The 26,599-nt window shown below is 56.3% G+C and overlaps 2 protein-coding genes across 7 annotated transcripts in view; one reads left to right on the top strand and one right to left on the bottom strand.

Moving 5' to 3' along the window:
- CDH23 (cadherin related 23) overlaps window positions 1-26,599 on the bottom strand; it is a 396,562-nt gene that overhangs the window by 40,360 nt on the left and 329,603 nt on the right. The gene's annotated exons all lie outside the window — the stretch shown is intronic.
- On the top strand, window positions 1,327-24,825 carry VSIR (V-set immunoregulatory receptor). 2 transcript variants are annotated; one of them, XM_082716137.1, is made up of 7 exons: window positions 1,327-1,594; window positions 11,853-12,278; window positions 12,895-12,951; window positions 18,556-18,663; window positions 21,826-21,853; window positions 23,122-23,318; window positions 23,505-24,825. In XM_082716137.1, the coding sequence occupies exons 1-7, from the start codon at window positions 1,513-1,515 to the stop codon at window positions 23,540-23,542; spliced, it is 936 nt and encodes a 311-aa protein (XP_082572263.1). In that variant the 5' UTR covers window positions 1,327-1,512; the 3' UTR covers window positions 23,543-24,825. The 2 variants fall into 2 exon arrangements, with proteins under 2 accessions (XP_082572263.1, XP_082572262.1); XM_082716136.1 differs by lacking the exon at window positions 1,327-1,594 and adding an exon at window positions 3,002-7,305.

Here is a 26,599-nt window from a genome sequence, read left to right as displayed (position 1 = left end):
GGACTGAGAGCGTCCAGAGTTTCTGACTAGGATGAAGTCACCCATGGCGCACCCAGAATTCCTGGCTTCCTCTCATTTCCTCCACCCTGATTCTCAACCCAGATGGACTCTGGCTGGCCTCTGTCCTTCAGCCTGGGGTCACATCAACTCAAGACCTCTAGTGAGCCAGCAAAGCCCCTGGAAGCTTCTGCAAGGCTGGGGTCAATGGTACAATGGCTGTGCCCCTACTTCCCCTGACCCCTGGCCCTAGCCACTGCCACCCCCACTCCATTTAGGAAGCCACTTCTCACTTACCAGTTTGTCCATTCAGATAAAAGCACACAACACCTTCTCTGCGCCCACTTTTGTGCCAGGGATTCAGAAACCTCAGGCAGAGGCTCTGGTCCCCCAGAGGTCACAGTCTAGCTCAGGTGGGCAGGTATGCCCAGGTGCAGGTCAGCCGGTTGGCAACTTGAGTGAGAAAGCAGAAGAGAGTGTGAACAGCGAGGCCTGGAGAAGCTGGGGAAGCTCAGGACCCTTGGTGAAGGGGAAGGACTTGAGTTGAGCCCTGAGGGAGGGGGGAGGTGGGGGACGCCATCAGTGGCAACAGTGCTGGATGGGGATGCATGAGTAGAGGACTGGGGAGGGGTGCATGACTGTCCTGTGGACACCCAGGGCACAGGGACCTAGAGAGGGTGCAAAGTGGAGTGGTGCTGGAGCCTAGCTGGGGAGGGGCCCTAAGGATTTCCTATGGGATACCTACCAGATGCATACACGCATGCGTCTGTAGGGATGGGCCACCCCTGGTGTGTATCCCTGCAACTGTGCCCCGTGTGTGTGTGTGTGTGTGTGTGTGCGCGCGCGCGTGTGTGTGTGTGTGCGCGCGCGCGCATGCGTGTGCACACACAGGTGCACACACAAGGGTTTTGCAGGTTCTGAGATCTACTGTCAAGAGGGCTCCAACCTGCCTGGCCCTTTACAAAAGTTAGATTTCATTCATTCACTCACTCATTCCACCGCCGGGAGTGCCTCCTACCCACCAGACCCTGCTCTGGGCTGGAGGATGTTGGGGACAGGGGCTTGCCCCCAGACAACTCAAAGGCCGGTGGGTGCAGACACAACCTACGGTGCTTGTGTAGCCGCTAAGTTAGAAGCAATACCCTCTTCAGGCGGCAGGGCTGTACTAATCCTCTCCAGAGGGGCGCGGGAGGGAGTAGCAAGGAGGCGGGGTTGACAGGAACGCTTGGCCTGTCGCCTCCACCTAGAGGGCCAGGCGCCCTGTGAGTCAGCGGGAAGCCCCACCCACAGGCTCTCGGTGAGGCAGTTCCCCCCACGGCCCCCCGGGGGCGCTGTGGGAGAGGGGGGTGGGCCCTGGAGCCGCGGCTCCGGCACCCCGGCCCTCACTCTGCACTCACTCAGCCGGAGCTTTTCCGGCCAGCTGTGTGCCGCCGCTCCCGGAGCCCCAGGCGCTCCCGCTTCAAGCCCGCGGTCCCACTCCGGGCCCCCGGGCTCCAGACGCCGCCCAGCAGTGATATGGGCGTCCCCCTGGTCCCGGAGGCCAGCGGCCCGCGCTGCGGGCCTGTGCTCCTTGCTCTCTTCCTGGCTGCCTCCCGAGGTAAGGTCGGCAGGAGTCCTACCCGGGCGCTGGGGAGGAGCACTGGGACAACACGGCTAGGGAGGGGGGCGCAGGGGGAGCGGGACGCCCCCCTCTGCCTGCCCTGTCTCCTACTTGCTGGGACCGACTTGCAGGGGCCAGCGGCTGTCTGCCAAGTGCCTTGGCTGGGCGGTGGCACATCTGCATGTTCTGACAGCTGCCGGAGCTGCTGCCTGCCAACCCTTCTGTGCACAGAGAGCCCCGCGCAGGACTAGCTCCTGCAGGACGGAGGTGGCCACGGTGGGGACAGCCCCAGCAGGTTCTTGTGCACCCTACAGGCTTCTGACACCTGTGGCATTTCCCTGCCCGTCCTGCCTCAGGGCTCCAGGATCTCACTGGGTGCAGGAGGTGTGGTACTCTGTGTCCTGCTCCCTGGCGACACTCCTGGTTGAATCTTGGGGGGCATGGGTCCGTTCCCAGATGTGGGCGCCCATCTGGTCCTTATCCTGAGGGTCTGGTTGCTGGGAGGTGAGTGGTCAGCTGATTCCCGACATCCTAGCAAGGCTGCAGCTCAGGGACCGGTGTGGAGTCCTAGAGAGACTGTGGGCCACTTTCCTGGCTTGGCCATGAGCCCCATCTGGGTTCCGGGATTACTTATGGCATCCTTCTGGTCTCGGTTTCCTCAGCTCATGCTCAGAGGCCCTAAAACCAGGGAGGTGCCACTTTTTCCTCCCAAAGCCCAGACTGTCACAACCCCAAGTGGAATCCTGGCTAGGACATGGGGGCACCAGAGCAGGGTGGGGAGGCGGGGGGAGGGCAGAGGTAGGGATGTCCATAGCCTGGCCCCTGGTTCTTGCGTGCACAACGCTGGAGCAGCTGTATTTCAAGGGAAGAGGGGGCCGGCAGGCAGCCTGTGAACCAAACATTGTGGGGAGAGCCCAGGGAAAGCTTGAATCATGAGAGGAGTCAGGGAGGCAGGGGGAAGGTTGGCACAAGGACCCAGTGGGCGGGTCAGAAGAAGAAAGGATGGGGAGCACAGGGCAGGAGCAAAAGGAGGGAGTTGAGAGAACCTGGAATATACCTCAGAAACAAATTGGGTGCCTGCAGGCAGCGTGTTTTCTCAGTGCTGGGAGTCTGGCCTCTGATAAGGAGGAGGGAGCCTGCACCCCACACACGGAGCTGCCTAGCCCTGGCCTGGATTCTCCCAGGATGGGGGAGTCCGTCTTGGCACCAAGGCCATGCTTCATGGCAGGACATGGCTTCCAGAAGGGGCAGGGGATGGTGGCAGGCAGGAAGGCCAGCACCGTTCCCAGCACAGAGCACCTGCCTTGCTTGCCCCTTTCTTCTCAAGTGAGTCCGAGAGGCCCTTCTGCTCGCTTGCCCCTTCCCCTACCCTCCCCTGGCCAGGCTGCCTTCTGTTCAGCAGCCCCAGTTTAGGAGAACTAAGGTGTAGGGGGCCTTCTTGCAGAGTAGCGGGTAGCAGAGAGGGTCACAGCCCTCACCCCGTATCATCTACTTAGCCAGAGGACGTCCCCTAGAGGTCTCGGCTACCCAGACAGCTTGGCACTCCAAAGGGACAGCTTCAGGCCCAGTTCAAGAGCTCGAAGTAGGTTTCCACTGAAGGGGGTCTTTCAGCTTTGAACTACTCTGGGACTCAATATTCTTAACTGTCATACAGGCACGCGAATGGACATTCACCCTACCCAGGACAGTGTGTAATGAGGGGCTAACAGACGGGAAGCCTGGTCGCAGGCACGGTCAGGAGGATTGACCTGTGACTTGGAAAGACTTACTCGCTGGCCTGCGGAGGGGCAGGGTTGCCTTGGACGAGATTGCTCAGGGTCAAAGCCTTCATGTCTGGGAGGGTGGGATGAGATGGCTGGTGCGGGTGTTTTCTAAGCTCCTGAGCCTGGGTCAGCACCAAGGAGCACGGAGGTGGTGAGCAGGTACTCAGGATCCCCCTTTCCTGGGCTTAGCTCAGGGTGAGATGGTGGAGGGAAGCACCTGGAGAGCCAGGCCCCAGCAGACCCCAAGGGTGGCAGACTCTTCTCCCCCTATATGCACTCCTAGGAGAAAGTTCTTGTCCTTACCACGGCCTTATAGGCTGACCTGGGAGGCCCGGACTCTGGGACTAGTGGATGGAGGGGCACTGAGGCTAGGGAGGGGAGACCCCATCTTCCCCTTCATGGTAAACACACTGCAGGGCCTTGTTGGGTAACCCAATGGCGCAAGCCTCTGACACAGCAAAGGTCAGCTCTTAGGAAATCCACTATCTTCTGTCCAGAACCCCTGGGGTGGCCCTTGAGGCTGGCCCATGGGCATGAGGGGGCAACGACCCAATGCCAGGGATGCCCAGCAATTCCAGCCCAGTACTTGCCCAGCTGGGTTGGTCTGTTTCCCCCCGCAAGCTGGGTAAAGGTTCCCTGCCAGGGCCTGAGCTCCCTGGAACAGGTGGCTCGGGTGGGAGGGTCAGTTTTGGGAAGCTGAAAGAGGCCACCTATCCCTATATAGCGCTGTGTCCCTATAGGCCACATATGGGTCTTAGGCTCCAGCAGATCAAGGGAAGGAAGGAAGGAAGGGCTCCTTGGGGCCCATTTGCAGTTGACTTCAACCAGCACCGACTAAACCCCACATAGTGAGCTTGAGGCCCCCAGGTTTGGGCCTGCTACTCATCTAGGAGCAGCCTGCCTTCACTGGGGCACCCAGGGATTGGCAGCGCAGCTTTCTGAGGGACCCTCGGGTCCCCTTAGCAGCAGCACTGGCAGGCCCAAAGCCTCCGTGATGGCAGCCTATAATGGGAATGGTGAAGCAAGGGACCTGGGGTTGTGAGCCCCACAGTCTGGTCTCGGGAGTCAGTGGGATCTAGCTTCAAATCCCAAGATGGCCATTTACAGCTGTGGGCTGTCACTCAGCCTCTCTGAGCAAGTTCCTTCATCACTTCATCAATGGGGATGATGATGGCCCCTCCCTCCGCAGGCTGCGAGGAAGAGTCAGCGCACAGCCTGAGCACCGTGCCTGGCCCCTGGTGGATGACATGGGGTGTTTAGCTGTTGCTTGGCTTTCTGCAGCCACGTGCCATTGGCCCTCCATCTAAGTTCCCCGCTGGCTGGAGAGCCCAGGGTGTGGGAAGGCAGGACTGGTTTCCCTAGGACTGGACTCCAAGAATCCTGGAGGTCCTGCCACCTGTCGGCAAGGCACCTACAGGCACTTAAAGTGTGAAATGTCCATGGAGGCGCCTGTAGATTCTCTTCAGTTCCCCAGAGATGGGGGACTTGGCAACTTCAAGGCAAGCCCAGCTCAGGGTTGGCTCGTCTAACTGGGATCTTTACATTTCGCCGGGTTGCTCGGGCCGCCCGTTCCCAGAGGGAAAGGCCGTGGCGGTTAGGTACCTGCGTCATGCGGTAATGAACTTTCTGTGCTCGGGCCTGAGCATACCCCGTCCTTTAACTGTTCTGCCTGGGATGCTCTTTCCCCTGGGCACCTGGGGTTGAACAGCAGAAGCTCTTCACTCCCTGTGGGACCTCGAACACACATTCCCTCTGAGCCACCGGCAGCCTGGGCGATGGGATGTCAGGGAGCCTGACTGCCCCCTTCGGAAGGGCAGCTCTGAGACAGTGCCCTCTGAGCTTCGGCCTTCTGCTCCTTACCTTTGGGACGTGGGCAGCAGCATCTGCCTATCATATATACTTGTTTTTCCCTTCAAATGGACTTTTTCTTTTACTTAAGTAGATTTTAGTTTAGTTTAGTTTAGTTTAGTTTCGGGGAAACAGGCCCCCTGCCGAGCAGAGAGCTTGATTCCAGGACCCTGGGATCATGACCTGAGCCGAAGGCAGAGGCTTTAACCCACCGAGCCACCCAGGCGCCCCAAGTAAATAGATTTTAAAAGGAAACTTTCTCCCACTGCCACCAATGGAAAGCCAGTATCATTGCCATAAATAGACCCAAATCATGCAAGTACACAACAAGAAAACCAAATAAGGGTATTCAGTTCTAGCTGGAAACTATAGCCTGGGGAAGGCTCTGAGCCTGAAACCTGCTGTCCTTTGTTAAAAAAAAAAAGGCAGTGGGGTAGGGAGGAGGGGATAACCTTTCTCGTTGTGATTCTATGGCATTTAATGCCATAAAACTAAAAGTAAAACTATGTTAGAGTCGCCATCGGCTCCTCCCCCACCGCTGCAGGAGCCAACCCATCATTGTGGAAAGCAATAGCTGGTGGCAGGGGACAGGTCAGCTGCCCCTGGGGAAAAGAAAGAGAGCAGTCGTCTCCTTCTTAAAAGGTCAAGCCAGGGTCAGAGGGCCTCTCTGAGCCACTTCCAGCCCCCAGTTCTCCCAACCCCTGTTGCCTTCCTCAAGTAAATACAGTGTCCAAGTAAATACGGTAGCTCCAGCTGGGTCCTCTCTTATGGTGGGGCCCACTAGTTATCCCAATAACCAAAGGCCGGGGGGTGGGGGGAGCAGGATGGGGGTAGGTGTAGTTGTGGGGAGGGAAAGAGGGAGAGAGCTTACAGCAAGCTGAGCCCTCACTGGCCAGGCCAGCTTTCCTCTGCAGGAAGGACATGGGCCCTCTGGTCCGTCCCAGGCTACCTCTACTGTGTCAGTGGCTACGGGCTGCCTGCACCGAGGGCAGGGCCCAGAGACTGGGACCTGGACCTTAGGAAGTCCTCACAGGCCCAGATGCTTGGGGGAAGCTGGCTGGAGCTGGTATTCTGGGCTGCACACAGGCCTGGGCGAGTCTGGGTAGGAGGCACCCAGAGAAGCATCCATTGGCAGGGCATCTGGCCAGCTGCCCAGGTCCTCTCCAGAGAGGCGTGCGGGCCTCCAGCCTCCAGCCCCGGATGCGCGGATGCTTTCCCAAGGTGCTGGAAGCCCCGCTTCCTCCAATAGAGCCTGGCTTCCCCTTCCCAGACTCCCTGGTCCGATGTGAATGGACACTTCCTGCGGGGGCAGGTATCAATAAACACATCTGAGATGCCCTTTGTCCTTGCCGACCACAGACCCCAGGCGCTGACCTGCCGGCTCCGCCCCTCGCACCGGGGGTCACTTCCTGGAACTCGGCACTGGCAGACTCGGTCCTGATTGCTCCTGGACTCTGTTTCCCTCTGTGCTCTGCTGCTTGCGAAAGACAGAACCAAGCCTTTCCCTACACCCTCCACAGACCCCCGCTGGGGGACAGGGCCTGGCCGGGAGCTGGAGACCAGTTCCACGCCTGTTTGGCACTCATTGGGAGGGTGAGGTCCTGGCCTTTTGCGGCTCATGCCGGGCCAGCAACAGCAGAGGGCTGGGGACTGTGGGATGTTTACTTACAAGCACTAGCAGCAGCTGGACAGAGTTCTGCTGTTTGGGTGCGGCCTCCCAGACCCAACTAATCAAGCTGGGGCCCCACCTCCAAAGGCTCGGGCGTCGCCTTGGCAACCGTGGGCTAAACTCGTGCCCAGTCAGGGAAAATACACAGGCCTCTCCACACCCACACACACACCCATCCCGTGCACACCCACAGGGTTTCGCGAGGTGCCTGCTGGGGGGGGGGAAGAGGTGAAGTCATGAAAAATAGCACCCCGAGACGGAGCCAGCCAGGAGCCTCTCTCCACTGTGCCTGCCGGAACAGAAGCTTCTACAAGGGCCTGAGCCCGCCTTTGGCTGAGGGTCCCACCGCTGGGAAGTGGCAGGAGCAAGACTAGATTCTGCGCGGCCATCCCTCAGGGGTGGCCTCTCTGCCCTGGGCTTGGCTCATGGTAGGACCTTGGTACCTATTTGTGGAATGATGGCATGGTGTTTTCGGTTTAGATCCCAGGCAGAGCCGGGAAGACTGCCTGGAAGCTGCAGTCAGCCTGGGGTCAGTTCAGTCTCTGACAGGTGTCAGCCCCACCCGCTGCAGGAGTTGTGGGGTGGGGGGCGGGGGCTCTTCCTTCCTGCAGTGCTAGCCTGTCCAAGCTGTGGGTTTCAGCTCAGCCACATAGGCTTGGGTGGTCTTGGTGAGGTTGTTTGACTTCTGGGTCTGCTTCCTCATCTTTTAAATGGGCACCTGGGTGGCTCAGTCGGTTAAGCATCTGCCTTTGGCTCAGGTTATGATCCCAGGGTCCTGGGATTGAGCCCTGTACCAGGGTCCTTGTTCAGGAGGCAGCCGGTTCCTCCCCCCACCCCCCCGTGCCTGCCATTCCCCGTGTTTGTGCTTGCTCTCTCTCTCTCTCTCTCACTTACTCTGTCAAGTAAATAAGTAAAATCTTTTAAAAAGAATAATAAAATATAGAAATAAATAAAACGGGGATGATAATTCCTACTTCAGGGGATGTTTAGTGAGAGGAGTATAAAACGCTCAGCAAGTAAGTCCTAACATGTAAGTGGCCCATTTCTTGCTCCCTTCCTCTGCCCTAAGGAAACATAGCCCCTTCCTCCTGCCCCGGGCTCTCAGAACTGGAAAGGCCTAGGAACATGGGGAGTCTCTTGAGATGAGGAGTGCCAGAGAGAAGGGTAGGACCTGCCCAAGGGCACACAGCAAGGATGTGGCTAAGTGAGGACAGGGGCCCAGGGATCTGTAAGACCCAGGTTTTTATCCTGAGACCTGGAATTTTCCAGGTTCCTAGCAGTCTTCCTCTGCCTCCTTACCCAGTGACAGCTGGGCTCCAAGAGCTGCGCAGTGACTGGGCTCAGGCCCAGGCCCAGGCCCAGGGTCATTTTCCTGTCTCACATGTTCTCGGCTGCCCTGGAGCTGAGGACTTTCCTCCCCAGCCTCTCCCCAATCTCTGACAATGACCCAGGTGTCCAAAAGGATCTGCTCCTGACAATAAACAACATCCTCCTGCCAAATAATTATAAATCCAGCTGTGCGATATAAATACCCCAGTAACACGTGTGCCCGTGCAGTTGCGGACAGAATGGGGGACGGGCATTATTTTCCCCAACTCTGTGCCTTTGGGCACACTCCCAAGGGCAGGCTGTCCTAGGTTTTAACCTGGCTTGAGTCTTAGACACCATAAGGGGATGACCCCCGCCGTCTCTGAACCCCTGACCAAGACAAGACCTTGGGAACCCTTGGTTCACTGCTGTCGGGCCCTTTTGTGAAATCGAACGCTGTCCCCCATCCCCCAAACCTGAATCCCACTGCAAGCTTCTCCTTTTTCTAAAAAGGGAAGAGGTCCTCTGGGGTGTGTTGGGTGTTGGGGATTGAGCAATGCTCCCCTTTCCATGCCTCCCGCCCCTTGCTCTTCTCCGCAATTCTGTGTCCCACCCTGGGTTTTCAAGGAAATGACCTCTAGGGCTGAAAATCTCTCCCCAGTGCTGTCCAGGCACTTTTGTGCTCACCCACCCCTTGCTTGGATCCTGAGGGCTGGAGCCTGAGGCCCTGCTGGCAGCCCCAGGGCTGGGGTCCCACCGGAGGCCGGGGTGCTGGTTGCCCCCACCTGATCCGCCCCAGCCACAAGCTAGCCCCATCTACATCTCTGTCCACTCCGCAGCCCCCAGCCCCACCTGGCTCAGCTCTGCTCCACTTCCTGCTTCTGCTTCCACCCTGGCTCTGCCTGTCCCCCTGCAGCCATCTCAGACACAGCCCGGGGCCTCTACTGAGCCAGCGCTTTCCCCCAGCCCCCAAGGTGTGTGTGATCGCAGCACATGCTGCTGGATCTGGCTCTGGCTCCGGCCTTGGGTTCTCTGGGGGAGGATGTGGGGTTGGGAATAGGGAAGATGGGGCACGAGTTGAGAGAGGTGCTGGTGGGAGCTGCCACTGGCTGGGGCCTGTTGGGGAAGAGGGGAGCACAAGGCAGACAGCTCTTTGGCCTTGCTCTCTGGGCAGGTTTTCGGTCTTCCTGGGGGTGCCTGTGAGGGTCCTTTCCCTGTCTACTATGCCTTTCATTTACTGGTACACATAGTTCTGTGGCCACAGCTGCCACCAAGGCCTGTGAGGGGGAATCCGAGTCACTTACTGTGATTTTCACTGAATTATTGAGCATCTCTGTGCCTCACATTTTCTCCTCAGTGGAAAAGGAATGAAAACAACGCTGACCTTATAGGGGTTGCTAGACATGCCCCTAAGGGAGTTGGCATAGCACAGGATACCTGCACTTTCTTCTTCTTCTAGTTCTAACTAGATCTGGCTTTACCTGAAGCCCCCCAGGCTCCAGGTTCTGAGTCCAAACAGACCCTCCCTCTGTGGCACTTTAGGAAAATCCCTTTCCCCTTCTGGGCCTCTACATTTCTGCCTGAAACAGAGACCAGCATCTTGCCAGCAAGTTGTGAAATATATGCTTACCTTGGCAAAGATTTTCCGTAGATCTGGGGCTCTCAGACTTAACTCCCTCTCACATGTGGGTGGAGTGAATGGAAGGATCTGGGTGTGTGTGTGTGTGTGTGCGCGCGCACACACACATGCGTGTATCTTCCTTACTTTCTAGGGGCCTAAAACACCACCTTGCAGATATATTCTTTGGGGCCATGATTTTGCTAACCCCCCATACTCTGCTTTGAATATGCAAGCCCTCCAGAATAGGATCCCAAGCTGTTGTTAAGTCATTCACACCTTAGTGGGAAAGAGTTTGGAGTTGGCTTCTTCATTCCGTTCTGCAGAACTAGTTTCATTCCAAGGAAATGTTTCTGGACTTGCCCAGATGGATGGGAGAGCTGTCTAGCTTCCCTGAAGCCAGCACCAGTACTAGCAAAGCAATTTACGAGCACTTCGTGTAAAGCATTTGTAATCCTTGCCTCAACTCTGGCAGGAAGATGTTTTCATTTCTGTTTGACGGGGAGAGTCTGAGCCTCAGAGTTTAAAGGACTCCCAGCTATTGGACTCCAACACAGGCTTGTCCAGTTCTGAAGCTACACCAGGCTGCTTTCTTCTGGACTGAGCAAAGCTTTTAGCTCTGCTGGAGGTTCCCAGGCAGGGAGCCTCTAAAGGCAGGGAAGGGGGTGTGGGCAGGAGGAAGTGGCATTATCTTGATTCATACAGTGGTCATGGAAGAGACGTGCTGGTTTGGATTCTGCACGCATTTCCAAACTCCTTCCCTGACTTACGACAGCCTCTGAAATGCTAATTAAAATTAAAATACCACTAATGTATAATAACCATAGTGATCCTCCCTGTGTCTATAAAGGGCATTAGAACATACATCTCGTGTTTTCAGCTTTCCCTCACTCTGTCCTCTCACAGCCATGCACCGTGTCAATATTTTTCTCATTGCGCATGTGAGGAAGGGGGGCTCCCACGGCTAGATAGGAGCTGGGACTCTAGCCACAGCATCCTCTTTTTAAGGGTCATCGCTTGGGGGGGATCAGCATGGTTAAGTGCTGGGGGACTGGGGTAGGATAAAGAGGACCAGGGGATGGCTTCATTTGCCTATTGGAGACAAAATGAACCAGGAAATATCTCTAAGAAGACTGGATGGCAGTGGGTACACAGATGAGGCGACCTCTCTTGATTGATCTCGCCCCAGCCCAGAGACACCTTGGGTTTTCCCGCCTCCTCGCCACCTGGCCCAGGGCACCCCCTGTACTTGCTGAAATCCTCTCTATCCATCAACCCCAAAGACACTTGCTCCTTCAAGAAGTCTCCTAACCGTCCCCAGGATGGCTAAGTCTTCCCTCCTCCAAGTACCCTGTAGGCTGGCATCAGTCTGCCCTTTAGCCTGTGGTTTACTTTGTCAGGAAGGCCTGTTTTGTCAATGTGGCAAGGCCCTCAGCTCCCAAGGGGAGGCCATGCGCTCAGCATCCGGGTGAGATGTAGCCCCTGGCCCAGGCCCTGCACACAGAAGATGCTCCAATACTGCTCCCTGATGAGGGGGTGGGAAGACCAGGCCAGCCCCAGGAGAAGGTAGGGCCCAAAGTGCTAATGGCCCCAGAAGGGTGGTCGAGGGCAAAGAGCTACTCTTCCCAAATAGCCTTCATGCTCCTCGTCCTGATTCCCACCAGACCTCATGGGGCGTGGAGGCAGGAGCTGTCTGCGGCTGGTCACGGGCAGAGCCGCAGTGCCAGTGGCGGTGGTGTGGGGAGATAGACACGTTGGCTGGGCCCAGTCCACTGCCTGCCCAGAGCCTGTCTTGCACCTCGTGCAGCTTCCCCGAGGACAGGGGAGTCCCTCACCTGGAGAAGCTCCTCCTCCCGCACAGCCCGCGATGGAGTCAGGGTCAGGAGCTAAGGAAGAAGCTGAGGCCCAGGGAGGTCAGCTGACTGGCCTGGGGCCCGTCGCTGGGGAACCCACATCTTTGGAGCCCCAGGCCAAGGTTCCTCCTCACTCAGGGGGAACTGGGAGTGGTTCTGGTGCAGGCAGAAGACCATCTCTTGTCTCTCTGAACAGGTCCGGCGGCAGCCTTCAAGGTGGCCACGCCATATTCCCTGTACATGTGCTCTGAGGGGCAGAACGTCAGCCTCACCTGCAGGATCGCGGGTCCCATGGCCAAAGGGCATGACGTGACCTATTACAAGACGTGGTACCGCAGCTCGCGGGGCGAAGTGCAGGTGTGCTCAGAGCGCCGGCCCATCCGCAACCTCACGTTCCAGGACCTCCACCTTCACCACAGCGCCCACCAGGCCAACGCCAGCCAGGACCTGGCCCAGCGCCATGGGCTGGAGTCGGTCTCCGACCACCACGGCAACTTCTCTATCACCATATACAACCTGACCCTCGCGGACAGCGGCCTCTACTGCTGCCTGGTGGTGGAGGTTAGACACCGCCACTCGGAGCACAGGGTCCACGGCGCCATGGAGCTGGTGGTGCAGACAGGTGAGGGCTCTTCTACGGGACTGCCAGGGCCGGTTGTGGGGGGTGGGGGCTGTGACCATTGGGACGGCGCGCTAGGCCCGGGCTGGAAAGTGAGCCGAGGTGACAACGCTACTCCAGGGCTGGGCTGCTAGGGACCAGGTGGTGTGACCATGTGTGATTCTGTGTCAGGAGGGGGGTGTGGTTCCAGAAGGGTGACATGGTCACTCTAGGGATGTATATGGTGAGAAGAGGGGGTCATGGGGTATGGGGCTGCGTGTAAGCCTCTCTGGTTGGTGGGGTGTGACAGAGAGGGGGGTGTGCATGGTTCTGTCTGGTAAGAGAGGGTACCAACCTAGGATGGGAGGTACTGCTCAGGACAAGACGGTGGCCATGACATGTGACCTGGGGTGTGAGCCTGGGGAGTGACTCTGTGTGTGTGTGTGTGTGTGTCCCCAGGGGAGAGCATGTGAGGCAACGGGCCGGGTGCCCGCAGGTATCCACACACCAGGACGTGAGAGTGAGCTGGGCACACCCAGCCGTGTGGTGAGAAAATGTGTCTCTGTGTGTGCGTGTGCTGGCTGTGACAGGCCCTCCTGACCTCAGGCCCACCTAACGCCCCTTCTCTTTGCTCCCACAGACAAAGCAGCATCGACGCAGTGCATTGCATACCCACCATCGCCCAGGGAGAGTGAAAGTAAGGGACTGCCCTTTTGGCCCTTTGGGTTCTCTGTTCTCCTCTGCCCTCCTCTTGGACCCAGGCCCCACTCAGAACTCTAACCTCATCACCCCAAGCTCATGGCACCCCTGTTCTTCCTTTCCTGCTATTGCCCCTCCCTTTCACTGCCCCCTTCCCCAGAGCCATTGGGCTGAACTTCCCAGAAGCCCACTCCCCTTCCAAGGCTCAAAGCCCGGGGAAGCCGGCTCTTGGGGGTGGGAGTGGGTGCCCTGACAGTGGTCTCTGGCCAAGTGCCCTCCAGGACATGTGCCGAGTGCCACAGCTGTTTTCAGGGGACGCTGCTCTTGCCCACCTGCATTCTGCCCCATAGAAGGCTGTGTGTGTAGGGGGTCCTCTTGGCTTGTTAAAACTTCTTGTTCTGTGCACAGGGGAGAGAGGACAGAGAGACTGAGGGAGGGGAACAGAATTACCTTTCCTAGAGCTCTTCCAACATGCCAGGCACCGTGCTCAGTCTTTACAAGTACTGGTATCCCCATGGAGTCTGATTAGAGCCCTCTGAAGCAGGCAGCACCACCTTCCCTTTCCATACATGGACAAGAAGCCCAGAGAGGGAACGTAACTTGCCCAAATTCACACAGCTGGGATGTGCTCACTTCACCTTCTTCCCAGCTTGAGGAACACAGAGGGCAGTGGATGGGAGGCAGTCAGCCCCCTGGTTCCGGCCCCGGGAGGCATCCTGTGGAAGAAGGCAGGCCACTGCTTGGAGGGATGTCTGGGCACTCAGAGGCCAGGGCAGAATGCCCAGCAACTTGGAGGCAGCAGGCAAAGGGGAGACGTCTCCATTCTTTGGAGAGGAGAGTGTCTTGGCTTCCAGAGCCTTCTATCCATCAGTATCTACAAGGCATCTAATATGGACCAGCCCCGGCCCAGCCCCTGGAGATACAAGAGTGCAGACCTTCCCCCCCTGCCATGCACAAAGGTCATGCACAAAGACTGAGGGCAGCTAGAACTTCAGCCCCAGCAAAGCCCAGCTCAAAGGTTGTGATGACTTTCTCCTCCAACCACTCTTGCTTTAACCAACAAACAGCTTAGCCAGGGATAAAATTAGAACACACATTTCCATCTGAGCCAGACCCACATGGAACTAAGGAACTCTGGTTCAAGCCCCTGTTTCTGTGTACCGCAAACCTGATGTGTCGCCTCAGCACCAGGCCACCGCTGTCTTCACTTCCTCCCTAGGCAGCTCCCTGGTGAGGGTGGACGGCCACGGGGGCCGAGCTTCACCTGGAGGGAGCCCATGAGTATTTACTTCCCCATTGCTCTTTCCACTCTGAGCAACCCTCCAGTCCCCCTTCTTCTTCCAGGAGCTCCCAGAGCTCCCTTACAGACTGTCCCCTCTGCCACTGCACACATTTCACTGGTGGGGAAACCGAGGCGCAGACAGGTACGGGGACTGCTCCCAGTCTCTCAGCCAGAGCACCCAGTTCTCAGTCACAAAGCCCAGGTGCTGGGCTGCCTTCCCCTCTCAACACCGATTTTCTGAAAATTAGTTTTATGAATTTAAGTCCTGGGGACAGATATTAGAGATGCCAGTGGGGACAATGAAGAAACAAGGTACAAAATAGAGGGAGCAGAGATTTGATTCACTTTTCCTAATTAAGACTCTAGAGAAGTAGCTGCTGGAATTAAGGAAACAGAAGTCAACCGGGAAAGCCTGGAATTCTGGCTGGTAAGAACCCAAGGCTGAAGCAGAACTTTGAACTTGATTGTCAAGAGTAGGTCAAGTTTCCTTTGCTGGACACCTGTACTCTTAGATGTTGACATTTGCCTTCCCCTCCAGGGATGCACAGCCTCACTCTGGCCCCTACTTCCCTGAGCTACTGTCCACAGTGACCTAGTTCCCCAAGGGCCAAAGGGGTGTGTTTACTTCTATCAGAACTGTTTGCTGGTGACCACTAGAGGCCCAGTCCCTTTCCAGACTCTTGGTTCTGGAGGTCTGAAGACTCTAGCTGTGGTGGAGTCTTGTCACTAAGGTAGACATGGTGTCTGAGGAAGAGGAACCCAGTTATCCTTTTGGGTAGGGTGTGGGGGTTTGGGGGCAGTACTCCCATTCTCCTGGTATCATGGGTCTGCTGAGAAATGGGAGCATGTGTGTCCCTTCCCCACTAACAGGGAGGCAATCCGTGTTACCCAAGAGGCTGAATATGGGATCAAAAACTCCAGTGTCCCCGAAGCCAGGGACCTGGGGAGGGTGGGGACCGTGGTGAGCAGCCAGCTGCCAGCCTGTAAGTGCAGTTCCAATTGCTGCATGCTTGAGGGGGGCCGGGGCTGCCACAGCCTCTCCATTTCCCAGCAAGGTCAGATAGATTTTATATTATATATTATATTGTGTATACATAATATAATATATTATATATATTATATATTCCAGATTTTATAGAAACCCTCAATTTAAAAAAATGTTGCCTCCCTGCCTCAAAAAAAAAAAAAGAAAGAAAGAAATTATGTACCATGTGGGCCATGAGGGAATGGCAAGTACATGACAATAGACAGTGGGCACACCTCTGTTGTCTAATGATTTGGAAACATTTGCCCAGTACCCCTGTGCTTAGTGGGCCTCAGGGTGGGCTGCTGGGTATTGCCCTCAGTGCTGCCGACCTTTGGAAAGACCCCAGTCCCTGCTCGCACAAAGACAGGTGCCCCACAGGTACCCTAGCCCTGGTACCTGGTTGGCTAATGATGCTTCCAGCTAAGCGGCTCGGGGATTTTCTGTTCTCCCTGCAGCCCTGTCTCCTAATGGTTTCTTTGGGAAGTAAGAGGGGAGCTGGGCTAGGAAATCATCCAAAAGCCCAAATCAGTCTGACGTTGGAGGAGGAGGGGAGAGAGGCTGAGGAAGTTGGTCTCCAACGAGCCCCCCGATTGTTGAGGGGCTGTGGTTTTTTCACTGAGCCCAGGGAAGGGGCCTGAGCAGGCTACCTCCTGCCAAGCAACCTCCTTGTCGCTCTACACAGCAGAATGTTTGGTTTGCTTTTATCCAACCCCCTCCTGGGGGAACCAGGCAGCCTGAAAAAACTCCCTCCTCCCCTCTCTTGCCTACCTACCTACCCACCTACCTACATACTCACCTACAGGGTACATGCAGGCTCTAGACAAGGGTGCACTGTGCAGCAGGGTAGGGTTGGGCAGAACTCCCCTCCAGCCTGCTGTGTAAGGGCCTGGCACAGTTATCAGGGCTGGTCTGGCAGCTCTCTCTGCCAGTGCCTGGTCACCTTCCCAGTGAGCCTGGCTCTGGAAGGCTATCAAGCAGGACCCCTCACCCTCTCCTCCCCCATGCTTGTAGGAGGGGTTGGGGAGCTGGGGCGAGGCTGGGCTCTGCAGAAGAGCCCATAGCTTCTAGGGCAGGTGGACCCACAAAACTGTCCCCAGACTCCTGTCTCCCTGTCCTAACCTCAACTCTCAACCCAGATTGTAAGGAAACCAGATCCTGATCCCCTGGAGGGCCCACAGAGGGGGATCTCTGCCTGGGGACAGGAGTCAGGCCTGGAGTGGAGACAGGGATCCCCAGTGAGTAGCATCTAACCCCACTGAACATGGCTTAGTAGCAGTCTGGAGCCCTGCTCTGACGACTAGAGTAGAGCACTTTGCAACCCCCTTCTCAGTTCCCACCAGAAGGTCCTATGACAGGGAGTTAGAAATCCTTGAATGTCTGAATTACAGAATGTGTCTACTTTCACTACTCCACGTCAAACCGCAGCCTTGCTGAGATGTGCAGGGAACCTGCTTTAATGTGGACTTGAACTTGCTTTGTAATTAGCACAGCAACTTTTCCTGTACCAGTGGGTAGGTCTAAAGTGCCCGTAAACAAGTTTGTTCTCTTCCGTGGTATGAACAAACCCCCGGAAAGCTTATTTACACCATCATGGTGTTTAGCAACACAATGAGATAAAAACAGCCTTTATTCCCAAATAAATAGTGCAAAGGCAATACCGGGATCACAACCCTTCCACCTTCCCCAAGCTTCCCCAGGGCAGCATTGACGCTGTGACAAGGTATCCCAGCCCATATTTTGTATTTTGGGAAGAGCTGAAATCGGGAAGGAAATGCATTTACGCTGGTTGTGGTTCTGAGGGCACGTCTGTTCCCAGCTAAACTCCTGGCGTCAGCAGACAGGCTGAAACAAATGAAGCCTTCCATGCTGTTGGTGGGATGGTAACATGGAGGGCGATTAGACAGCCTGGAGGAAAACGCATGTACTCTTTGGCTTAGCACTTTCCCCCGCTGGGAGTTTGCATACAGTGGGGGGTACTTTCCCAAGAGAGCAATGACACACATGCCAGGAGTCTGCGGCTACGTTATAAGTTACGGGGAGAAATCAAAGCAATCTGCATGTCCACCAGTGGGGGACTGTTTCCATAAATTCTGGGGTGAGCCCAGCGACAAGGTGCAAGGCAGAATGAGGTAGAGCTCTGTGCCATCCAGAGCTGTCCGTGGGCAATGGGACATGCTAAGTGGGCAAAGCGATTGTCATGAAAAGCAGCCATTTGCTGTGTAGGCAGGGAACAAATCTGGGCCACAGGCAAGGAAAGTGTGGACAGGGACTGCCTCTGCAGGGGGTCCCGGGGGAGGAGGAGCAGCAGGAGGAGGAGAGACAGCGAGAGAGGGAACACAAGCAGGGAGAGTGGGAGAGGGAGAAGCAGGCCTCCTGCTGAGCAGAGAGCTCAATGTAGGGCTCAATCCCAGGACCCTGAGATCATGACCTGAGCCTAAGGCAGACGCTTTAATGACTGAGCCACCCAGGTGCCCCAGGAGAAAACTCTTAAATATATTTTAACATATATGTATACACACACACACACACACACACACGTATGTATATATATATATATACACACACACACACACATATATATAAAATATATATATATATTAATTTAGAAAGTCTAAAATTTTAAAACGCTTGGTAAGGATTCACATTTTTCTAGTTCTCACCCGCATCTCCCCTGGTGACTTGTATGTGTGTGAGATCACTTCCAAAAGCTGTGTCCAGAGCTAAGGGGTCTCTTGGGATGAGTAGGGCTTTTGTTCATTTTGATATTTTTTTTTCTCCTTATTGTTACAATGTATATAACATAAAATTAGCATTTCAACCACTGTTAAGTGTGCCATTAATTCTCACCGTGTGGTGCAACCATCACAGCTATGTATTTCCAAACATTTTTCACCACTTGGGTTCCTTCTGACCTTGAATGTCAGGACACAGGGTCTGTGAAGGACTTGCTTTCCCTTTCCAGGAAACAACCTGAGGCCCAGGGCAGCTGAGCTGTCCCCAGGGGCCTGCCTGGGATGAAGACCCCGCCCTCTCTTTCCCAGAGCTGCCTTTGCTCTAAGCACCTGGCCTCCTCTCTGTGTGCCCTGGGCCCATGTGGGCAGGCGGCATGGGGCTCTCTTTGAAAGGGGATCCCTAGGCCTTCTCTGCCTCTGCAGGTCACTAAGGGTCTGGCTGCAGTGCCTGGGTAAAGCTGGGTCCCCCTGCTGCCTGGAACTTTCCTCCCTGGGCTTCAGTCTCCCCTCAGGAGAAATGGAGAAAATGGAGTCTCACTGTGGCTCTCTTTCCCCTCACAGGCATCACAGCTGCTGCCCTGGCTACCGGCGCCTGCATCGTGGGCATCCTCTGCCTTCCCCTCATCCTGCTCCTGGTCTACAGGCAAAGGCAGGTGGCCTCCAACCGCCGTGAGTATCCCCGCCTGCCTGGCTGGGGGGTGGTGAGAGTGCAAGCGATGCCCCCCAGCCTGCAGCCCGGCCCCTGGGATCAGCAAAGGCAAGAGGCAGGCACATTTCCTCTCTGTTCCAGAGATGGAAGCTGCTTGAGTCCCTGCAAGGAGAATGGTGGAGAGAGGAGGGGACCCACGTGTGCCATTTGGAGGGCCTGAGTGCCCACCAGCCTCAAGTGGTCCTGGCTTGGCACTCAGTAAATGTCTATTGACTGAATGAATAGTCACACAGAGTGGTTCAAACTGGTTTATAAAATTGCTGCCCCCCCCCCCGAGATCCTTTGCGGATCTGCTTTAAGGTAGGGGTAGGCTTGTTTTGTAACCGGCATTGTAACTGCTGGGACAAAAACGACCTTTGGATGACCAGAACTGGAAGGGATCCTGGAGATCACTTAATTCAGTTATTTCCTCATGGAGCTGAGAAACCTGAGCTTACTAGTGGGGTTAAATCATTAACCGAGTGTTCTTGAAGTGCATAGGTGGCAGCGCTAGGACTTAAGCCCAGAGCTCTCCACTCAGGCTCTTCCCCAGGAGTATAATCCCACCAGATCATCAGAATGCTCACTGGCATGAATATCCTGGCCACAACCCCTGCCTGGGAAGGATGCCGTGCTAGGTCCCGTGCCAAGGATGTTATATGCCTTCTCTCCTAACGATGCGACAACTTGGTCCTCCAATTGTTCCTCCTTGACAACTGAGTAAATTGAGGCACAGAGAGGTTCAGTAACTCACCAAGGGACCCTCACAGTGAGTCAGCGGCGGAGCCAGGCTTCAGGTCATGGCCACAAATACCGTTTCATCCTCCTTTGTGGTACAGTGGCCCTTGCCCTTCCTCTGACCCCACCCTTGAACCTGGACTAGCCTGAGTCCTCCAGGAGCAGGAGGGTAGGGAGGCCTCTGCTCTGGCCCTTGCGTCACCTCTCCTGCCTCTTCCCCTCTGGCCGGTTGCAGAAGGTAGTAGAGAGAGAGCTGCTCTTTTGGCAGGTGGCTTTTGGCTCACACCCAATTTCCTCTGGCTGGACTGTAACACCTGCACTGCCCTCTCTCCTGGGGGCCCAACCTGGAGCCCCCACAGTGGCTCACTCAGCGGCTGTGGTCACCTTTCCCTTACTCTCAGGACATCCACACTCCTTTCACAAAACCCGCCATAGCCTACTGCCAGAAATACCTGAGGTTGGGGATGTGGGGGGGTCAAAGGCTTGGAGCAGAAAGAAGAACCCAGGGGCTCAAGCAGGGAAAGTCATCACTGTGGAGCAGCCATGAGCTCGTGTTCATCTGTGCAGTGTTTTCACGCAGGTGAGGAAGGGATGAGGTAGGTACACTCAGCTGGTACACGAGCTGAGGTACACTCAGCTCCCAGTAAAGAGCTCCCAGTGCTGCACACATCCTCTGCAACTAAACGGACCCTGATTCTGTGACGTGCAACTGCTTACAGCTTCTTATCCCCAAATTAAATTAAATATATGCAGTAACAAGAAGGTGTCAATAATTTATCTTCTAATAAAAGTATTTTGGGGGCACCTGGATGTCTCAGTGGGTTAAGGCCTCTCTACCTTCAGCTCAGGTCGTGATCCTGGGGTCCTGGGATCGAGCCAGGATCGGGCTCTCTGCTTGGCGGGGAGCCTGCTTCCTCCCCTCTCTCTCTCTCTCTGCCTGCCTCTCGGCCTACTTATGATCTCTCTCTCTCTCTCTCTCTGTAAAATAAATAAATAAATAAATAATCGAAAAAATTAAAAAAAAAGTATTTTGGAGGCCAGTTGGCTCACCCCTTTCCAAAAACAAAAAAAAAAAAGAGAAAGAAAGAAAAAATGAGTTATAGGATCAGAGTCTTCGAGACAGACCCGAGAGATGATGGAAGAGAAACCACATGCAAAATGGAGAGGGAGGGGAGATATGGGTCCTTTTTTCATCTAGTCTTGTGAGAAGTGCTGCTGCTGGAATTATGGGAACAGAAGTCACTCTGAAACACCAGGAGTTTGGCTGCAGGAGGGAGGCTAAGCGCCCAGATGGGGGTGGCAGTGCAGGGAGGGAGGGGACAGGGAGTGTGTGTCGGTTGCTGCAGGCAGGGCGCTAGCTCTGAGAGCATACACAGGGAGGAAGAGAGAAAGGGCTGGGAGCACTGAGGCAGGCAGCCTCCTGCAGAGGCTGATCGGTGTGGAAACCAACCCGGTTTCAGATGGAGATTGGGTTTCCTAGCTCTAAAGTAGGTCCAGAAACCCACCCCCTCAATGGGTGGAGAGAATGAGCCCAGGGAACGCTGGGCACCTGCCCAAAGCCCGATGCACAGAGCCGCCTGCTAAACGGTAGCCATGATTCCTTGCAAGAGCAGAGATTTTAGGAACCTTTGTGCAACTTCCCGTGCGTTCCGTGTGTGCCCCTCCCGCCCACGTTTCCCCACAGTGACCGTCGTGGAGCTCTTGCAAATGAGAAGTGTACAAGGAGCTGCAAGGAAGAGGGAAGTAGGGCCACGACTTCTGGTTGGGGGCCTGTTTGGAGGTGGGGAATCCTGGGAGTGGGACAGAGTGGCAGCAGCTTGGAGGAGCATCAGAAAGTGGCGGAATGGCTGAGAAGTCAGGGGGTCTCAGGCCCCTATGGCTCCCCTGAGAGCTGTCACTGCTACATCCACCCTCTAGGTAATGTGGAGGACGGGTCAGAAAGTTCCAGTTAGGGACTCCAGTTAGGGACTGAGTTCATGGCCCTCCTGCTCAGTAAGTTATGGCGACAGACCAGAGTGTGGCAAGTATCCAAACAGGAAATAGCAAATTCAGGAGTGAGGCCTTTACCTGATACTTAAATCAAAGGTCTCGTAACACCTAATGAAGCCATAGGAGAAAGCATTGGTTGCCTTTGGCCTCCTGGTGACAAGCGCCGTCTCCTATACTTATGAAATGCAGCCCGAGTTTCATTTATCACCAGTTAACACAAGGCTCACCAAGGCCTTGCGTGCAGGGCAAACACTGCCATGTGGGCCTCCTGAACCAGCAGAAGGCGGATCCAGGGCTGAGCGTGGTCCAGCCTGGCCTTGCTCCTGTTCCTCGAAGGGCATCTGGCAGTGGGGACAGGGATGCTGTCTAGGGAAGCCTCTCCTTTGTGACTAGCTTCTCTGTCTGTATGTTCCCAGGTGCCCAGGAGCTGGTGCGGATGGACAGGTAAGGCCCCTGGAGATCTTCAAGTCTGGCAAGCTCTTTCTCTCCCTGTCTCTTCCTGGGCCTGCGGCTCTGTTGGACATTGTCTACACTCAGACCATAACTGGACTTAATGTGGGGGTGGGGGGGGTCACTCTTTGCCTGGACTGGACTCCTCTTCACCAGGTTCCTTTCCCCGCTCACCCTGCTGATAACTTGTCCTAGGACAGGGCTCAGAACACAGACGAGGCCTTCCGGGTCCTCCCCAGGCCCTGGGTCAGCTGTCAAGGAGGAGAGCTGTGCAGAAGGCTCCTGTGCAGCCCTCCATGGCACAACTGCTTAGCAAAGGGTCTGCCATCTGCCACTGAGGCCTACACATCTGTGCTTTCCTTGCCACTGCCCCCCACCCAGTAGGCTGAGCTCTAACACTGCTGGGATGAGCCCGGCACCTTCCTTCAGGCCCAGTGTCAGCTGACCAGGCTGGGGGAGGAGGAGGAAGCAGCTAAACTGGGGACAGACACTGAAACATGCAAAGGGGGAATGGCATACCCCCCAAAGGGGGATGACCTCCCTGCAGAGCACTCCAAGGAGAAAGCATTTGGCTGCCACAGGCCACCAGGGCAGAGGCTGGCCAGGGGCTCCTAGTGGGGCAGCGGGCAGGGCCCATGGTCGCTGGGAGAATGTGTGTTGGTGTGCTCGGTGCAGGAAGCGGCCATGGAGGCTGGCAAGGCTGGGGGCGGTATCCTCAGGCATGAGCCCCACTCGGGAACTTGGTCCAGTTACTTCTACCAGCAAACCCAGAGTGCCTCTAGGTGTTTGAAAGAGATGATTTTCTAGACAGGTCGAAGGAGATCCTACCAGTGATCCTGCCAGGATCTCAGAGTTGGTGGCGAGGTAGTCCCGCTGCCAAGCAGGAAGAGGGAGAACCCTGCTGCCCACACCATACTATAAGCATTCAACCCTAATGCCGTCATCTCTATTGACCAAAGAGAAACCCGTCACAGGTTCCCAAATCTGGTGTCCTGAGCATGTCTCTGACCCCAGGCTTCCCGGCTGCACCCAGGGCGGACGGCCAAGTAATGAATAGGATGCTACCTTGAGCTCAGGGGAGATGGGTGTAAGCCATGCCCTTTTCTCTCTGACCCTGGCTCCTCCCTTCCTGCGGGAAGAGGGTACAGAGATCTGGGCTGTGAAGGCAGGGGCGGGGAGGGAAGCAGAGGAGCCGGGCAGGCAGGAGGGCAGAGGCCCAAACCTGGGCAGCGCAACGGACTGAGCCAGCTCTCCTTTCCTAGCGGCAACACGCAAGGACTCGAAAATCCTGGCTTTGAGGCCTCCCCATCCTCCCAGACTATGCCAGAGGCCAAACCCAGGTCTCCATTGTCCTACATGGCTCAGCGGCAGCCTTCAGAGTCGGGGCGGCACCTACTCTCCGAGCCAGGCACTCCTCTGTCTCCACCAGGCCCTGGGGATGTCTTCTTTCCAACCCTCGGTAAGTGTAGTCCAACAACCCACCCCTGCAGGGCACAACAGCCTGCAAGGTCATGACCTCCCCATGGCCTGCCTGCAGGGCAGCAGCCTCACTCCCCTTGTGAGGCCTTACAGCCTCCCCGTGTGGGCTTAGGGGGTGAAGGATCGAGAAGCTCCCCATTCATTCTACTTCTCCTTTCGTTTGCAGAACCCGTGCCTGACTCCCCAAACTCTGAGGCCATCTAGACCAACTGGGGCCGGCGGGCAACTGTGGCTGGGCCTGGGGCAGGTGCATCTGAGGCAGAGCCGACCTTCTTGAGTGGTCCCTTAGCCTTGACGCTGGTCCTGGTTTCCTCCCTCCTGACCTGAGCCCAGACTCTCTGAGATACCTCTGATGGCCAAACCCTCAACTCCTCTGGGTGCTACAGGGCAGAAGGGAGAAGGGGTTGGATGGCTCAGCCCCTGTCTCAAAAGATGGTGGGGTGCTGGGACCCCACCCCAGAGACCTGAACTTTACCAGCTACAAATGCCAAATGGCTTACATCTGAGAAGTCCAAGAGTTTCCAGCCTATGGCAGCTTCTCTCCCTGGGACATGAACTTTGTGACCAGACAGCCCTGATGGGACAAGATGGGCACTGGACAGAACTCCTCTCCCCTCTTCCCCACACAGTGCCATCCTCCCAGGAACGAGACCCAGGACACGATGTGGAAAGACTCCTCCTCAGTGTGCTAGAGCTAGCTTTCCTGACCTCGCCTGAGGCTGCTCCTCTATCAGACTCCCACTCTGTGAGCCCGGAGCTCTGAGGCTGGGCCTGCCTGCCCCCAGGGGCCATGGGAGCCTTTCCCACCTGTCTGCTCCCAGCAACCTCTCCCAGTAGCTGTCTGCTGGTTAAACAAAAATGGGCTCCTGCTGCCTGCCCTCTGGTCCCCAGAGTTCACTGGTCAGGGTCCCCGAAACAGGAAGTACACCCCGAGGCACAGTGGCCACTGTGGGCCAACTGGGATCTTGGGCAATGGGGGCCAGGCCAGAGGTTGCAGTACCCACCGCAGAGGCGGTGAGGGAGAGCACGGGGAGCCTGCTGGGAAGGTGAGTGGCTCCACCTCTTCCCCTCCCCCCTCCACTGTGCAGTGTGCTTGGTACAGAAGGTGACCACACACTGTATTGTCCCAACTGTGACCCTCCCTCCAGTGGAAAGAGGAGGTGTTATTTAAAAACTCCACGGGCAGCAAGTGCAAAGCCTGTGAAAAAACTGTAGGAGATGGGCTTGAATCCCTGCTCTGCTTCCAGGAGTGCCCAGGAGCTGCCCCCCATCTCCTTCACCTCCCCCGCCCTGTCTTTGGTCTTCCATTCCACTTAATCTGAGCTGAGTCTCCACTGCAGAGGGACCCTGTGGGGTGGGGGTGTACATAGAAGGGTCTGGGGCCCTGTGCTCCATCTCCTGCTTCCAGCCGTGTCCTGGATTTGTTTTTATACACCATGTGCAAGGGAATGCTTTGTGGAATTTTGATTAAAGTGTTTTAAGACACAGAGAGGAGTGGGGGGGGGGCTCTGCATACTCTGGGGTGGGAACAGGGAATGGGGTGGGGGGGGCCGCGAGGGGAAGGGATGAGTTTGAGTGGGTAGGGCCCAGGCAGTGCACGGAGGAGGGCGTTTAGCTCAGCAGCCTACGTGGGCTCTGCTGAGCTGGACCCTGGGGCGCAAAGCTGGGACTTCAGGCCGGCGGGAGGGCCCAGCAGGCAGAGAGAGCCCTCTGGATGGCCTGAAGAGGTGGGGGACAGGAGTTGGGGGAGGAAGAATGCAGCTCTGGGCTCTCTGGGAGCAGTGAGCCCCCAGGCCTGCAGCTAGAACCAGGGAGGTCCCCTGGATACACGGCATTGCTTCTGAGCTCTCGGTTAGGCCTGAGGGCATGGGCAGTGTTGGTGTCCTGCTATGCCAGGGCGGGGGCTGGAGGGTTGGCCTTGAGGAAAGAGTGGGCCTGGGCCTGGAGATTGCACGGACACCCGAAGTGGCCAGGACACCAAAATCCCGGTTCTTGCTCTGTTCCGGGGGTTCCTCTTCTATTCCATCGGCTCCCTGGACACTCAGTGCCGGCTGCCATAGAAAGAGGGTGCTGTTCTAACAGCTCTTGAGAGCCCATGGCAGAGATGGGCAGGGTGATACATGCTCCAGGCTGAGCTTGGCTACCCCTAGGATTGAAGGAAAAGCCTACAGACCAGACCCACCTCCCATCCCCCAGTTCAGAAAGAGTGCTCCTGCCCTAGGGGGAGGCTGGTCTGGCCCATCCCTCAGCTTTTGACCTCTAGGCAGATATAGTTTCTGAGAATTTGGCTGCCAGACCCCAAGACTGGCTGCTGCTGTGTGGAGGGAGGGAGCGAGAGAGGGAGGAGGCCCCAGAGCAGAAAGCCACCACACTTCCTCCCCAGCTTCCTCCTGTGTGGCCTCGAGATCTTCTTCTCTGGACCCTTACAAGTGAGCACATCGCAGCTTCGTGGTTTCCTGTTTTCAGTGAAATTTACTCTGAGCTCCAGGCTCCATCTTTATCCTGGACCACACGCTCCGCCCCCAGGGCCCCGAAGACATCCTCCCTGCAGCTAAGGAGGAGGGGCAGGAGGCCAAGGAGCCCCCTAGACTCGCCTGGGGGGGGGGTGGAGGTGCCCTGGGATCATCGCACCTGCCTCTCAAGGGGCTGGGAGGGACACTGGGGCCTCCAGAGAGTTGGCCAGGCAGGGTGAGACTGAGGCAGGAGGCCAATGGATCACGGCACTGGCTGAGGCCCTCAGAAGGAAATCTGTGCTTTGATGCCCCAAGTTACTGTTAAGAAATAGATCAGGAATTATAAGGGTCATCATTCCTGTAACCTTCTCATGCTCCCATTTAATAAAGACAACCTGCCTTTATTCCCTCCAAGGGAGAGGCCAATGGAGGGGAGTTGATGCTCTGAACACATGTTGTGGGGCCCACGGGGGGCCCACGTGTTGGATTGGGCTGGCCCTGCCTGGGGGGTCAGTGATGAGGGGCGCTGGGGTAGGTATGCAGGAACTTGGGGGCCTGCTTCTCAAAAGCCCAGCTCTGGGGTCAAGGAGCCAAGGCACTGCTTTCTCCCGTGAGGGCTCTGTCTCAGGAATGCATCGTAGAGAGACGGACTACAGAGAGGTCCAGTCATTCTCCATCCCAGCTTGGGCCTTGCTTCCTGGAAGGGGCCTTCCTGCGTGTCAGCTAGAGCTCCCCAAGGCTGGTCTGACTGTGATTTCTCAGGGAGGTCCAGGGACATAGCAGGGGGTAGAAAGGGACTGGGGTTGCC

The sequence above is a fragment of the Mustela nivalis genome (assembly GCF_964662115.1).
Source record: "Mustela nivalis genome assembly, chromosome: 2".
In the NCBI taxonomy this organism is placed as follows: Eukaryota; Metazoa; Chordata; class Mammalia; order Carnivora; family Mustelidae; genus Mustela; species Mustela nivalis.
The sequence above is the reverse complement of the archived record's forward strand: the minus strand, read 5'-3'. Positions and strand labels throughout refer to the sequence as shown.

Excerpts from the sequence above, each read along its gene's own strand:
- VSIR (XM_082716137.1), top strand. The coding sequence starts at position 1,513 with ATGGGCGTCCCCCTGGTCCCGGAGGCCAGCGGCCCGCGCTGCGGGCCT. Across the intron at positions 12,279-12,894 it reads GGAGCTGGTGGTGCAGACAG|ACAAAGCAGCATCGACGCAG; the intron begins GTGAGGGCTCTT and ends TTGCTCCCACAG. Across the intron at positions 21,854-23,121 it reads GAGCTGGTGCGGATGGACAG|CGGCAACACGCAAGGACTCG; the intron begins GTAAGGCCCCTG and ends CTCCTTTCCTAG.